This window comes from Zootermopsis nevadensis, unplaced genomic scaffold (genome assembly GCF_977971745.1).
Source record: "Zootermopsis nevadensis isolate Lab colony 2312 unplaced genomic scaffold, Znev_1.0 Znev_ptg000068l, whole genome shotgun sequence".
Classification (NCBI taxonomy): Eukaryota; Metazoa; Arthropoda; class Insecta; order Blattodea; family Termopsidae; genus Zootermopsis; species Zootermopsis nevadensis.
In genome coordinates, this window is record NW_028259199.1 from 3,331,801 (window position 1) to 3,348,694 (window position 16,894).

A 16,894-nucleotide genomic window follows, 5' to 3' on the forward strand; every position below is an offset into this window, starting at 1 on the left:
TTAAGAAATGCTTTTGTAGATTACATCACAATAAAATGTTTATAGAGAACAATTCAAGCAACATTTAAATACTGTTATTTTAAAGCAATCAAAAATATGGTTGAAATAAACTGTGCATTGAACAAAATGTCCATGTTGCAAGGGCCATCTAATAAATTTCCAGATGGGTCTGAATTTGTTAAACTGTCTTACAAGAAAATATAATAAACTCAAGAAAGAAGATGCTTGCATTCTTGTTGGAGCCTACTCTTGCCTACATAGAATCTAGCGAGATCATTCTCAGAAGAATAAGGATCTGTCCCCAAGAGAGAACACAATTTGCAGCATTCCAGTATGGGGTCAGTACCCAGGTCTATCTCATTAAAACAAGCACATGAAACACAAAACCATATTAATAGCATTCATGAAGTTACACAACAAAAACAGGAATATACATTACACAAGAAAACTATAAAGCTGGAAATCTGAAAAATCTGTAGCCAATATTAATTTTGTGATATGTTTAAAATAAACAATTCTGTGAGTGCCATAAAAATGAAAAGGAGACAAAAACCACTTTCTTCGTTCAACACTAAATATTCTCTGTAGCTGGTAAATTATTGTTCAGACATGTAAAAGTAAAATGTATGTACACATGTCTATATGTAAAGTACTATTCTGCATTTGAACTGTTTGTATGTACAACCAGCAGATGTCCTAGCAAACTATAGTTCACACTTGGTATCTATTATAGCCAAAGCAGAAGGTAAGAGTGTAACTGAGTGAGACAGTGTAGTTTAGTGAAAGACTGACAATAGTGCATACAGTCTGTCAGTTGTGTCAATTTATAGGTTCTGGAGTTTAAAGTAAGACTGTCAACATAGTGTAAACATTTCACAGATAAGACATAACATTTCAATGCAAAGATCCTAGCATCATATTTACTAGTGTATTACACACCATGATTTCAGAATTAAATATTCCTGATATACTGAGGAGAAAGAATGCATCTTTCATGCCAGAAAATATACTAATTACAATATCTTCCCTCCTCCTTCCTAAAAGCCCAGAACAAAAATATCACTACATAGAACTACAATTCCAATTACTGTTTCATATAGATCCGAAACATGGTTTCTCCTTTGGAGGAAAGAACACAGATCAAAAGAATCCAAGAATAGATGGTCATGGAGAATTTCTGCATCTAGAAGAGACGACATAACAGGAAAATGCAGAAAATTACACACTAAAAGGTTTCACTATCCACTTAATATTTTTAGGGTTATTAAATACATGAAGACGTGACATGAATCATATATGGGGGAAACACAAAATGTATACACCATTTAGATGTAAAACCTCAAAGGTAGGCAACATTTAGGAGATGTAGGCGCAAATATAAAGAAAATACTGAAATGGTCCAAGATTAGATCCAATTGTGCACTCTGATGATGACAGTTATAAATTTAAGGTATTTCTCAGTCATCTGATTAACAATTGTTTAAAAAAGACCTTGTACAATAGAATATATTCCTATTTTCATAGAATAACTTCAGAGATACTTTATGGTACAAGATACTGAAAATGTTATTATTAGAAAATAAAGACATTTCTGTACAATTAATTTGTAAAGCCTACAAACAATCAGCCAACATTAAGCCTTCACCATGTTGATGAGGAAAGCTGCCAAGCTGAAACAGATTTTATCTTTACCTACCCACAAATCTTACTCATAACACAATCCATAATCTACTGTCTATAAGTAATGCCTTCACCATGCTGCTGGAGGAATAAACACAAGTTGATGAATATTACAATTTTGCACTTGAAGAAAGCTGGAATAGATATTAAATCAAGTGTGTGCAAACAAAAAGAAACCCATCTGCAACAAACCTCGGACGTGGCTTGTCGACAACACGGTTGCTGCCCAATCTTTCTCTGAATGGAGAATTGCCAACAACACTTGTCTGAAACCAAGGAAAAAGATGACTCTTGACAAGAGTGTATGCACGTTAACAGTTTATAAGTTATGCACATCACATACAGTGAGTTGGGAAACATGGTCTCTTACGCTGACAGAAGAACATAAATCACTTGAACATCATGGTCAAAAGGTTAGCAAATAACTTTATATTAGGAAGGACCTGGATTAGAATCTTGGCTTGGATACCGACTATCCTGACTGAAAATTTTTTGTAGTTTTCTGTTACATCCAGAGCTAAGCTGGTTGTCCTGTAACATAGGGATTTAAATTCCCTATGCCCATACAACAAAGATTAATTACCGTTCTTTGTCCTGTCTGCAAGCTTAAAAACAGCTTTGTCCTACATCTTTCTTTATTTGGTTGGGGCCTCATAAATATTATATTAGTACAAAAGAGCTCAATGTATAGAACATTTTGGAAATAATGTTCTAATATAAATGCTTAAAACGGTGTAAGTACTTGCAGCAATATGAAGCCCAATGAAAATAGAAACATTCACAGCTAAGGTAATGTTGTAACTCATAAAAAAAATATTACTGCTCTGCATTTAAACAGATTCATATCTGAAGCTTGTATATTATATTAAGTATTACACTTTTGATTAGTTACAACAGAATACACCATGTTCTTGTATGATTTATCATAATGGAATATACAAAATCCTAATAAGTTTTATTAGTTTATGGATGGGATGACAGGTCAGGAATGGAAATGTACCTGTGAATTATTCGATGGGTTACTTGTTGATGAGCTGTTACTGTGGGAGAGGAAAGTCAAACTGGAGCTATGGCGACGATGTATCAACTTTTGTCGGCCCTTGCTTCCTGTTGAAAAGCCAGGGCTCTGTAACATAGGCATGCAGTTGGCAAGCAAAGAAGACAGACAAGCAACTCAGATCTACTGTATATTCTAAAACAATGACAACAAATCTTCCCAGTCAATGCCTTAATATTTTAGCCTATAAGCTACATAACCAAAACTGAAATCTATATGCAGCAAGACTTGAACACAAACAAACGCATTCTTTGCAATTTTGAAACCAGAATCTTTATGTTTATTCATTGTGGACACGTATTCTGCTAGCAGAGGTAATCATCAGAACAATACATTATAATAGCATGGAGACATACATTTTATTGCTGGCAAACCTAATTAATAGTACAGGTATTTGACTGCACAGAGGCAGAAAGTATGTCCTTATATTCTATTAAATACCACAATATCAAAAAATTCCAGGCAAATTTTACAGATCTTAACAAGATTTATATCATATCTCTGATGTCACATGCTAATTTTTGTAAACTGAAGATGGAGGTAGTATGTTCCTCAAAAACACTGATCTACCTACACGTCCACATGGTATTACGACACAGTAGTCCAACATCAATGTGTTTTAGAGAAATTTGATCAACTTCTATTTGAGCTTTATGTAAGAAGATATTCAATACAGACAGATATATATATGGGAAAAAACTAAATTCATCCTGAAATGCTTCATTCACACCCCTCAATACCAAATTTCATTGTAATCTGTTAAAAGTTTTAAGGATCAAATATGAACACAGACACACACAACTTCTCCATTATGTATTAAATTAATGCACCTTGTGCAAAGAATGTAACAATGGAATGTAAATGGCAGAGTGTTACCATATAGCCAGAAATAAAATGCAATAAAATATTTCTTGGTTCATAAGAGGAAGCAAACAATCATGTGTTTACTTATGCTTCTGTCGAAGAAAGACAATCATTATGCCAATTCTTCAAACAAATAACCACTCTGGTGCATGATTATGAAAACAGTTATAGACTAATTAGTTACCACTAAAAAAAAGAGATTTTTTTTCTTTTCTTACTAGAATATATGACTGAAATTTTCAAAGGATTTTATCATAAATCTTAAAAATGTTACCTTGCTTTCAATTCGTTTCAATAAATAGCTGGTATTCATTTAATTAATAAGATATGTTGGAAGAAGATCCTCCACCTGACTGTTACACATTTAAAATGACCTCCACCCAAAGAGAAAAAAAATCTATCATTCCACCAACATACCTTGTTATAACAATTATTTAACTTGAAATATCTTCAATTAAGATGATAACCTAAATAAAACCTATTATGCACCAGGCCTGTTACAGTTTCATGCCATCTGTTCAATGGTCTTCCTACACTTCTCTTCCCTTCACATGCTAAATGAAATCGGAAATAAGATATTGTCTTGCTGACTGGCTGCTGCTGGCTGAGAAGCAGTGAGTTTAACTGTATGGATAGTACCTGCAGTTAATTTCTGTACAGACTCTGAGGTGGCATTCCCCCAGCACCAGTGGAATGACATTCCGCAATAACTTAATTTCTCATGATTGAAGAATTCAAAACTACCTTTGCTTAAAAAAAGTCAATTGGGAAGATCTGTCATAAAAAAGCATGCAGCATCCAATTACAATACAAAGAAATTAAGAAATACTATATGATTCTAATTAATCCAGTGTTAACGAGTTCATCCAGAGTGGCTCTAACGATATTTTTTATAGTATATTCCTTTTCAATCATACCTTATTGACTCCTATTAAAAAAAAGTACTGACATGGTTTAGTTTATTAACAAATAATACAATCTGGCACATGTTCCTTCATTATTTAGAATGAGACTGGAAAAAATAATTACTATAATCAGTGTCTCTTTCTTGTCTAGTCAACACATGCAATCAATTAAGTTATGTGCAAAGATACTGGGAACTTGTGATGCTGCGTGTACTTTGATTTCTATAGGTTACCTAGCACTGTTAGGGTATAAAAATAAAGGAGGTGAACTAGACGTGTAGTTTCGATGGGGAGACAAACAAATGTAGTGTTTTGGTAGAAAAACCTCTTGGAAAGTGGCCACTTGAAGACCAAGAAGAAAGAAGATGGGAAAATAACATTAACTCTCATCATCCATGTTCCAGATGACCATGCGTTACACCAGCATATCACTAGACCATTAACCATGGAGTTAAAGTCTGGCTGGCAGCGCCTTAGCATAGGTCTTTAAATCCCCTATTCCTACAAAATGAAAGTTAAGCTGTATCTTTTGGAGCTAAATTCTGAGACTGGGAGGTTTGGAACTGGCACAAGATCACGTCAAATCATGGATTTCAGTATTAATGCTGTTAAAAATTTGGATTCTATTACTAAACAGAAAGTTACTTAATCAGTATGCATGATTTTGCTTAAATTGTAGATTACTGAATGATAGTGTATCAATATTTAGTGTATTATGAAATGTAATGATGATGATGATGATCACAACTGTGAATTGGAAAGGATATACGAGGCAGCATAAGTGGCTTATTTTTGAGGTATTATCCCACCAAATGCTGGAAATCCAAAATGACCTGTTAAGATAACTCATCCTCAGGATTAATTTGAAGATTTGCTTTCTAAATACATGTGAGATGCCCATGCATATGGACCTGTACTTCCATGTGAAGTCTGAACACAATCTGCTACAGAAGCAGCCTATGCCGAATATGCTCATTCACTGGGTAAGGACCGTTTGTGATGCTGAGAGCCTAGACAAGGAAATCAACCACCTAAGGAAAACCTTTAAACAAAATGGACACAGCAGCTGTTCTGTCAAGCATACCCTAGCCACAAAACAGAAGCCACAAATACAGATTGAGAAGCTGACAAGTGTATCATTAATATAATTTCAAAGTGGCCTCACACAAAATCAGCAGGCTCCTTGCCAAATACAACATCATAACCATCCACATCCCAGTCAAGATGAACAACAATGGGTGGACCTGTTTAAGGCAAAATGGTCCTAAAAATTGCAGGCATATACTGTGTCCTCTGCAAATTCAGCGAAGTCCATGTTGGAAAGACTGGCAGATCCATCAAAACCAGATGCAAAGAACACATGAGACGCATACATATGGGCCAGCCACAGAAGTCAACCATGGCAGAGCAGAGATTTGACACAGGACATAACATCAATTTAAAGAGCATATACATGCTGGATAAGGCCACAGGATACATGGACTGTGTAATAAAAGAGGCTACTGAGTTCAGGCTCTACCTTAAAATTTTAACAAGGGCAGCGGTTTCACTCTGTCAGTCAGTCAGTCCTCGTACCTGGTATCTAACATTCTGAAACAATACAGAACCAAATCAATCCAGAAGCAAGGCTAAGCTAAGCAAGAACTTGACTCTGCCCATTAGCACCCACCAGTTCACACTCAGCTTCAAAGACAGGCGCTGGACAAATATATATGTGGGCCAGTCTGGATGAACTGTTACAGCAAAACCTGTTGATAGGGACAGAGGTAGTCCCTGAAATGCTGATTTTTAATGAACTGATATGGCTGACAGCCCAGAAATATTTTATTAATGGAGATATCAGTTAAAGGAGATTGCTGTTAGAATAAGAACTGCACCAGTATTTACCTGGAGGGAATGACTGAAGAAAACTACAAACATCTTTTGTCAGGACAACTAGCCCCCAAGCTCACCCAGGACAACAAGAATACAAAGGAGTGTTAATTACTTGACCATAACTATGGTCACTTACACTACAGCCAGTGGAGTCCCACAGGAAAAGTGTTCCTACAATATGCATGAAATTGTGGTTGAGTGGTATTCATGACAAAAAAGGGGTGTTAAAATTGTTACAAGCATTATAAAAATGTATCTGTAATGTTCACTAACAAAGAAAGAAGTGTCACATCAAGTTCTAATTAACTAGCATAACTTCTTAAGATCAATAAAGCAATGCACACAAGCAATTTAAATTAAAGAGAGATGCAGATCACGGTTTTAATTAGCATCTTAAAATATATGACATATGATGCTACATTCAAAACAAGAAATCATACTTCAAATTAAAAGTAAAGCTCAAGTTACATCTCAAAACTAAACTTACAGCACATATAAAGAATAAACTTGCAACCATATACTACATATTTACAAAATCAAACTTATGTTATCTGTAAAATAAGATCACTACACATTCAGTTGTGTAGCATTAAAGAAATATTATATTTACAGCATACCATTCCAAACACAGATTTGTAACATATGTATAAACATGGGGGGGGGGGGGGGGGGGGAACTCTTGCAAAGTGAGATTTCAGTGTCTCACAGTAACAAGTGTAAAGATGGCTGGCTTCTGGGCACTGCATATTGTGGTAGAAATTCAGTGACATTTCAGAGATGTTTGCTGACTCCATCATCAGGGACAATGCCCTGATGATGGAGTCAGCACCTCTGAAATGTCACTAAACTTCTATCAGACTATACAGCATAATGACCCAGAAGACAGCCATTTTCATTCTCTTCTCAAATAAATAAATAAAAAATTATAGAAATTACTCCATGCTTTAAGACGAAACAAATACTCATAAGAAGTATGGAAAAAGTGGTTGGTCCTACCCTTGGTTTCTTGCAGGTATTTGGACGGCGAATTCTATTCACCCAAGACTCAAGAAATCGTAAGAAGTTTTCCACCATATGACCCTGATCCTCAAGGGAAGGAAGTGTGTAAATATCACAGTGGTCAGAACCTTCTAATATCTTCTTTGTAGCCTGATGATTCAGTGGAAGAAGATAAACACGAAAGCGCCAGTACTTTTGGGCCTTTTAAATAAAGAGAATATTGTTAGTAAAATAAGACAGATTTATGAACTGTAAACTGAATAAAATTCTGTTAATTCCTTTTCAGTTTGGCATGAGTTCAAGTTCAAAGTTGAAGAAATGTGCCTACTGTGAGTAGCCTCTTTGCGCATAAAGAAATTCTACACAGGCTGAATGGAATTTCAAGTAATCTTATACTGATGGATCTTACTATACTCATCATTTCACATACTGGCTCCAGTTCCCAGGTTAACTTCACATGGAATAATGTAAAACAAGATAATTGCATTTCCTCATATCACTAACATATTACAGAATGAAAAAACTTAAATCAAAAACTCTGATGTATGATTTATGTGAGGAGTTATGAAAATGGTCTATTGTGCAAAATGTCATTGTATACATAACCTACCCACATAAAAGAATCATTTTCTCCAATAAATTTTATAGTCTGTATATAGACCTAACAGTTAAGAAAAGACAATTTCTTTATCACATTTAAGCTTAACTCAATTGTCATGCCACACCTTTAATTTTCCTTTCTGCACTACAGTACTTCATATCTTGGTTCACATGGCTGGAACGTCACACCATAGATCACATGACCTATAGCAACAGCGAAGAACAATTCTCACTAAACTATGCCAAATGTAATGCTTTCCTACGTGCTTCAGATTTTATACCTGTCTATCCCTTCTGGATGCTGGAAACTACATTTTTCAGTGTTGACTCCTTTCACACACACATCATCCACAGGAACTTTACTTTACAGTGAAAATGAAGGTAAGTAAATCATATGAGGACATGAATTGTGCAATGAAAGATTGCAATATGGTAAAATCTTGGCCCACTGTAAGTTTCAGTAACGTCATGATATAGTCAAACGTAACACCTTACCTCTGCAAGGGCAAAATCTGTATCTCCTCTTGTACAAATGTAGTGATCCAGATAGTTCCAATTAAAATTTTCTAATTTCTCTGTTGTGAAAGATACCCATGATATTTCATAGTTGTCATGATGAGGGGCATGAAACCGGTAACGATAATGTATATTAAAAGGAGGGTATGGATGTCTGAAAGCAAAGAAATGTTATGTTGATTGATCACTGGTTTATTAACAATGTTTTCCAACTGCATAAGTTATGTATTATTTATCAAATGATAGGATGAATTTCAAACTGGCAAAGATGTGGAACTGTTCATTGGGTACCAAAAAGAACTATAAAAATTCACAACCATGTTAGCCACATAATTACGAATGTCGGCGCTCTCACATTCTTCCAAGTACAAGATACAAGACATTTAGACAATTGTCACTTCCTAACACATGGTTAATATTCATAATATGAATTAATTTTTAAAATCATCGTAAGAAATGTGGATGTGTTCCTCTCTCATACACTATCACCGGTTAATCTATCAACCCCTCTCTAGGAGAGATTATCTCTTCTTCTCTCCCTGTGTATCTCAAAAGTCCTGTTCGTTAAGTCTCAAATACATTTCAAATGGTCACAGATATCACTGTAAGTACTTTTACAAAGTGCCAGCACAGCTCAGTCAGTGTGGTGACTGGCTACAGGCTGCACAACTGGGTGCAAGCAGAACAGCTCTGAAGTCAACCCACCTTCTATCTAATGGGCACCAGGGTAAAGCAGCCAAAGCATGAAGCCAAACACCTCCAACTAGTTCTGTGATCTGGAATGTGTGAAGCTTTACATCCATGTCCTCATACCAAAATGCTTACATATAGGGACAATGTGTCCTTAGTCTAGGTACCTTGTATATTTTTATAACCACTTATTTTGTTTTCCTCTACCTATTAATCAATCCAAACAGTCAATCAATGTTTCTTTCCAACTATCTATGTATCCATCCATCCATACATTTACGTAAAACAAACCCCTATAAAATAAAAATAAACTAAAACTCAGATTACCTGGCAACAAAAAGTGTACACTTCCAACACCAAATTCTTAAAAACTTATCAGGTGTTTTGGGAGCTGAAATATGCAAATTAAAGAAGATACACAGCTTCTCCATTCACATTTAAGTCATGCACTGACTCCAAAGCATGTGGCAAACCAACATACTGTATGAGATTTAAGGTTCACACAGTGACACTGTCAATGTTGTTCTGGGTTGCAGTGCCCTAAAAATGGAGAACGGATGCTTCTCCAAAATGTTGGTATCTACCTATAAGTTCACACAGTGCCATAACCCAAAAGAACAAAACTGACAATATACTGTATATTATAAAACAGAAAAATACCTGGGTCTGTATCTTCTAACAGTAATAGATGATCCACTGAGGGATATCTTGTGGAACACTCGCCCAATGCTGAGAAAATATTCTTCAGTTGGTTCAATATCACAAGGACGAGACATCACAGGTGAGCTTATAATACCAGCTGTGGCAGAGGTGGAATTACTGCCTGGTGTCTGTGCCTGTTTCTTCGGATTGTGCTCAGACAACACAATCAACTGGAACCCCTAAGAAGTAAACAATATAAAAATAAAGATATAAACAAAATAACATGTCCTACTATACAAACACTCGCAACTTATTCTTTTGCCTATATTTAACAGAAAAATAATTTATTTTGTAACTTGTGTTTTCTAACTTTAAAAAATGTTTTAAAAATATAAATGCTTTATTAAAGCAGTAAACATTCCCAAATTAAAGCATACTGAGAATTATTAAGCACCAGGTCTTCAATAATAACTTGCCATAGCTACTATTAAAATATTAATGGTATACAACATTATATTAATTCATTAGCATGTCATATCCAACCTGAGCAAGTCTCTGTGAAACCAATTCTTTAAACACTTCTGCAGTGGTTAAAGGCTTTTTGTAGATTGCCCTCTGCTGAGCAAAATCTGCATTCACATCATCAGGCAGAAGATTGTAGTCAGACACAACATAGTCATTCTGAAGGCTGCGCTTGTCGGGAAAGTAATCCGTGGTGATAGGTAGACACGCTGGAATGGTAAGGGACTTCCACAGTCCACACCTAAACAAAATAAAACACACTTCATAGATATTATTAACTTAAATTGGCCTTCAAATAAGTGCAACTGTATAATTTTCATGAAAAAGTCTTTTAAATGAATGATGAAATGTATAAATGAGGGAATAATAAGTAACAGTTATTTAGTTTGAAATTAATAACATTTTAGCTTAATGTTACAGCTACATGCTTATTAAAAACAAAGATTTCATTTAGTTAAAAACACTTCTTATACTACGTAACAATGATTCAAAGATTTTATGTGGGCAGAATACCAAATAACTTGGATATTTTGACAATGTAAAAACAATTTATAACACTTGTTTTCTCTGTTGTTATGTATTACTTAGGGCAAAGAACAAATTATGTTTCATAACACAGTATATATACCAACATTTTGAACATCCTTTCACCTTACATTACTTATTTAGAAAAATAACGAGGTTTCCTGTTTCACATATACATGTACATCCATGCATTTATCTCCCACTAAAAACTTTTGAAACAAATATCCAGTCTCCACTGATTTTAGTCATGCCAGTAGAGGTTTCTATACATTCATAATTTTTAATTCTGTATTATCAAAACTACTAGAGCAGCAACTGTGCTAAGTTCCAAGATGGGGGTAATACTTGTGTCATTCAATGCATACCCTAATATTTTGTAGAGTACTAGATCTTTGATGAATATGCAACTTTTGCTCTAGCAATTTTTTAGTAAAATACAAAACAATGTAGAAATCCCTGGGCATATGAAATTAGGCATGGCATGAGATCATAAACACACCTACAGATTCCACATGGAATATATATGTTGTCCCCAAAGCTATGAACATGACAATTATCATTCTACAATTTCAGATTAAAATACAGGTCTTTCAGGTACTCAGTTGGAACTGCAATGGTGCAAAATATTTGTACTAATGTAACAAAGTGCTGTGTAATTATTAATTTATGTTCTCTCAGTTCTGATGGCATCACCTAGCAAATGAAAGTATTTTACGGCATGTATACAATATAGTTATTTTCCTAATTTTCTTTCGGCTTACATACAGTAGTAAGATAAATCAATATCTTATCACAAGAATTAACAAGAAATTCTGAAATGCATGACACCAGAAATGCCTGCTGGTTATTCAGTAGAACAGAAGGTAAAAAGCACCCTTGAAATGCAGATGTAAGGAAGAAAATTAAATTCTGATTTATACTCTACTTCTGGAAATGTTTACATATGCATGTAAAAATGTCAACAAAAGTTAACATGTTTCTGATTCACTTTCTTATACTTAAAATGTCATCATTTTTACATTCACTAAACTTAATTTTCACTCAGAGATTCCTTAAGTAATGTGTCTACTTTATATACATATATATAGCTATTCACATGCACTCACACACACGTGCGCACACACATGCACACACCTTCTCTTACCAACACACACAGTATACTCCCAATTATTAATAAAGAAATTATTTTATTTATAAACAAGATAATTCTGGACTATTCACAATTTAAATTATTCATGCTGCTTCTCTCTCCAATTAGCACAAATAATATTGAGAAAACTGTAATGGCTCATGAACATACTCTACAGAAATCAGTTCTTCCTGTAAGATAAAAAAATGCATTGTTATATTTCAGATAACTAAACATGTAGATAAACACATACACAAACATGTATGTGCACACATGAGCGCACATGCACACACACTCTCTCTCTCTCACTTCTTCATGATCTAAAATTGTTCCTGCAGCAGACTGCATGTAGGCCAACTGCTTCAGGAAGAAATCTGAGTTGAACAACAACACAATTCATGAATTCTTCTTCCCTGTACCATTTTTTATATGCATCATGCACAAAGAATTAAAAGCATTTAAAAACAGAAGGCAAAAAATATATATATTATAGGACAGCTTATATTTCAAACCTTCTGGGTCACGAACACCTTCCCACTAAAGTGTTAATTTTATAATGCATACCAGATGTCAGGACTCCAGAAATATAAAATCTTCTTAAAACAGAATCCCAAAAGACCTGAATACTGTCTGGTTTCTGTTGAATACACTTACTTCAGATAAAATATTGTATAATATACTAATAATCCAAAATACATGAAAAAAATCCATAATGTGTGTAATGTGTATTGTGAAGTTTCCAGTTTTATTTCTTTTTTTCGTTTCTCCTTAATTTTCTTTCATTTTTACTTCTGCCATATAAATATATTTTATACACTTCTTTCCCATGTGTGACTAACAAATCCTGTATTTTACATTTGTGTTTACTCTATATTCTTGGAACAAGAAAAAATCTCTGACAAAAAGTAGGTTTCCATTTAACTCCGATCCATTTAAATTAAAACTAAATATGTACTCACCACCGGTTGACAACATAGCATGGGTAAGCATATTTCTGGAGCCTTGCCAATTGCCAGCCCAGCAATATGGATAGAACACCAACTCACTTATGCTTGTCTTTTAAAGCTGCTTATTATGATACTTAGGTGAGAGAATGAATGCTTGTTACTGAACGGATGTGACAATCCTTCTCATAATCACAGAACCAAGAGTGTTTTTAAAAAAAAAATATATATAAATAATTGGGTTTCAAAAACTTTAATCAGCACACCTCTTTATAAAAGTTTTGTTCAGCAATTACGCTGCAAATCAATACAACTGAAAGCATAGAGAAAATATGTAATGAAATATGTACTATTCTAGACCACTTGGAGTAGAGCGAGCAAAACTATATTTTATGTAATACCACACTGGATGTTAATTGCACAAGAGTTGGTGTACTCACTAAATTGAGTACTTAGCTTTATGTCCACTGGCCTGATTTCCGTTGTTGGTCTATGGTTAGCCATGGCTGCGTTGTCTGTGCCTGTGAACTTCAATGGTTTTGTAAAGTGCAACCTGTTATGCTTTATAATAAACCATTGTTTTATGAATTGTTTGATTTAATATGAATTAATCTGTTTGCCACTGATGATGACCTATCGAGGTCAAAACGCGTTTGGCACTAAGTGTTTTTTCAAGTGTAAACAGTTTTGTTTGAATGCATGATTTTATATATCAATACACTGCACGGTATGCAGGTTTCAAGATTAACAGTAACAAGCTTCATATGTGGATAGGAGTAGTTTAAAACCCAAACAACAAGCAACTTCACTGATAAAAAATTTATAAATTAATGAGAACTTTTTCATGTTTTGAATATTACTCTGGTGGATCGTGACCCACAGTTTGAAAGGTGCTGATCTACTCTACCTCCTACTACAGCAGATTTTGAAATACATTTCCAAACCTATGATAACTTTGCTGACTGATTGATTGCACACGATCACACGTCCCACAGACAGACATGAAAAGGAAAACAAAAATTACACTCATTAGCCTCAAAAGCTAGCACATAATTACAATAACATAAAATTAACATAATGTATGCCTTCTGCACATATGGATATAAATAACATAAACACAACAGGCTATGACAAGTTGATGATTATCTTCTGCTACACAACACCCAGTCAATTAAAAGTTAAGTATCACTGATATATTTCACATTCTAAATAGTCCATACTCCTCCCACAAGATCTCCATATAGATATGAAACATGCACACAAACATGTTTTGGATAAAAATTAAAAACTAACTAGCAGAGAATGCATTACTCTTTCAAACATCATATATCATATATCATCAATTAATTTCACAACTGACTGACACACTATGTATGAAATTTTTGTACTATTATAAATGAAGTCAAACACTACTGTCACTTACAGTGTAGATCCAAAACGAATAATAGAATGATTCAGAAAAGATAATAAAAACAGGTGGAACAAAGATGAATAATCTGAGGACAAAATAAAAATCTAATATAATGAGGAAGCCAAGTATTTGGAAATAAAGCAAGTAGGGTCCAGCATCATTCAAGGTAGGTAAGGTCTCTTACTGAAGAGAATGACAGTGAATTATAAGTACTTAAACACATCAATTTTAAAACCAATAGAACACTCACATGAATGTAAATAATGAAATACTTAAAACAAGTACGTTTATATCACAAGAGAGATTTTGCAGGATTAAAGACAAGTACAATTCACAGACACTGGTAAAATAATGTCCAAAAGCACATATTAAAAATTATGCAAACTAATGTTCAAACCTAGGAAGACATGGGTATAGGGTAAGACACAAGAAATTAATGTAAGGGGCAAAAGTATGATAACTTATTGAATATACATGGACGGAAATAATAGACATACAAGATAAACTCAAGTCAGATAATAAGTTCAAGAGATTACTGCATACAGGAAGAAATAAAAGAAGAATGCACATAGAATAAGAGCAGACAGCACAGAATTATAAATCTGTAGAGTGACAAGTTCCAGAAAGACCAACATGCTACAAAGATAATATTTAAGCTAGTGCAGGCATTAAGACTCCAAAGAAATTTCATTTGAGAGCATATTACTTACTACTTGAAGCACATGAACACTGCAATCTGGTGATATTTCAAGTTCTCATGGCGACAAGTATGAAGAAGACAGTCATCAGGGATGCTGCACCTTGTAGTCTGGTAGAAACTGACCAGTGTTTCAGAGGTGTTCACTGCTTCCACATCAAGGTGATAAGGATGATAACTCATCACCACAATGACAGGGGCAGTAAGCACCTCTGAAATGTCAAGTCAATTTCTCCAAGACTATAAGGTGCAGCATCCCAGAAGGCAGCCAAACTTCAAATAAACATGCAGTCAATACAATACAAAGGAACCTGCAGTAAATACGTGAACTACACTGGTAAAGGCATCACCATGAAGGAAGGACCCCTAAGAATTCTCACATAGTTGCATGATTCATAGGAGAGTCTCCACACAGGGTGTCCCACCCAATTACTTAAATGCACAGAAACTTACAGAAGTCTTCAAATAAAGTGCCCATTATTAATACACAATATCCAATTTAACCAGTGTGTGGATAAATTTTAAAACTGCATAATGAGCAGCTTAAAAATCTGTACTCCTCCCCCAATATTGTCAGGGTGATTAAGTCAAGAAGAATGAGATGGGCAGGGCATGTAGCACGCATGGATGGGACAAGAGGTGTGCACCGGGTATTGGTTGGGAAGCCTGAGGGGAAGAGACCGCTGGGGAGACCTAGACGTAGATGGGAGGATAATCTCAGGCGGGATCTATGGGAGATAGGAGTCGAAGGAGACTGGATTTTGTTTTCCCAGGTCAGGGTCCGGTGGAGGGCTTTGGTTAATTCGGTGATGAACCTTCGGGTTCCGTAAGCCATCTGGTTGGTTGGGTCTACTATTTGGGAAGCCTGAAGGGAAGAGAACTCTGAGGAGACCTAGACGTAGATGGGAGGATAATCTCAGGCGGGATCTATGGGAGATAAGAGTTGAAGGAGACTGGATTTTGTTAGCCCAGGACAGGGTCTGGTGGAGGGCTTTGGTTAATTCGGTGATGAACCTTCGGGTTCGGTAAGCCATCTGGTTGGTTAGTTAGTGGATAAATTTTACTAAACACCAAAACATCAAATCTCATAAAACTCTATTCATCTACTCTGGTGTTATTACATGTGGATGGACACACACAAAAAGAAACATTTTGAAAGTCAATCCAAGCTCATACAAGGTAAGCCACAAGAGATTTTTCTTTCTTAAAGGAGAACAGTGTTGTTAAAAAGACAGGGAAACAATTTAGCAAAGAAAGTTAAATACATTTTAGCACACCATATTAGAGAGTAAATTATGATCAATATCATGCTATCAAACATAAAGGCTACTTTAGTTTAATCTGACATCACATCACACATTATTGGGATACAACAAGAATAAATGGTATATGAATTTACCACTGTTCTTTCCAATATTTTCTTGTAACACTTGAATAAAATTAGAAATTTGAATGACATGACTTCCAACATTACAGTGGCTTTTGGACTCATTCAAAAATGCAATGTGAATACACCAGCACTGAGTTGTATATTCTCATAACATAGCAGATAAAAGCTGCATGTTCTGACAGTAGTTAAAATATGTGTATTATGAAATTTGTTAGTATAATCCAAACTATATACTCACCATGATGCAAGTTACAATGTTCCATTTGTGAAGAATGCTTATACACAAGACATGTAAGGGGGAGGGGGGAACATTATAATAAAAGTAATCACTTTTATGTACTTTAAAAATTACCTCACAAATGTACTGCAGTGTATCAGACTAAAATTTGTGAATTTCCTGCGTTTATGTGAAAGTCAATGTAGTGATGTCCAACAGAAACACATACCA

At 34.8% G+C, this 16,894-nt stretch overlaps 1 protein-coding gene across 21 annotated transcripts in view; it reads right to left on the bottom strand.

Moving 5' to 3' along the window:
• Positions 1 to 16,894, bottom strand: part of LOC147871072 (GATOR complex protein Iml1-like) — a 59,968-nt gene that overhangs the window by 25,878 nt on the left and 17,196 nt on the right. For 19 of the 21 annotated variants that reach the window (XM_087341323.1, XM_087341325.1, XM_087341334.1 and 16 more), the window contains 7 exons: positions 13,856 to 13,910; positions 10,372 to 10,591; positions 9,847 to 10,067; positions 8,476 to 8,650; positions 7,378 to 7,581; positions 2,681 to 2,806; positions 1,873 to 1,946 (listed from right to left, as the gene is read on the bottom strand). In XM_087341323.1, coding sequence (XP_087197449.1) covers positions 1,873 to 1,946; positions 2,681 to 2,806; positions 7,378 to 7,581; positions 8,476 to 8,650; positions 9,847 to 10,067; positions 10,372 to 10,591; positions 13,856 to 13,910 — 1,075 coding nt within the window. The remainder of the gene's footprint in view (positions 1 to 1,872; positions 1,947 to 2,680; positions 2,807 to 7,377; positions 7,582 to 8,475; positions 8,651 to 9,846; positions 10,068 to 10,371; positions 10,592 to 13,855; positions 13,911 to 16,894) is intronic. The other 2 variants (XM_087341338.1, XM_087341339.1) reach the window with 2 other exon arrangements.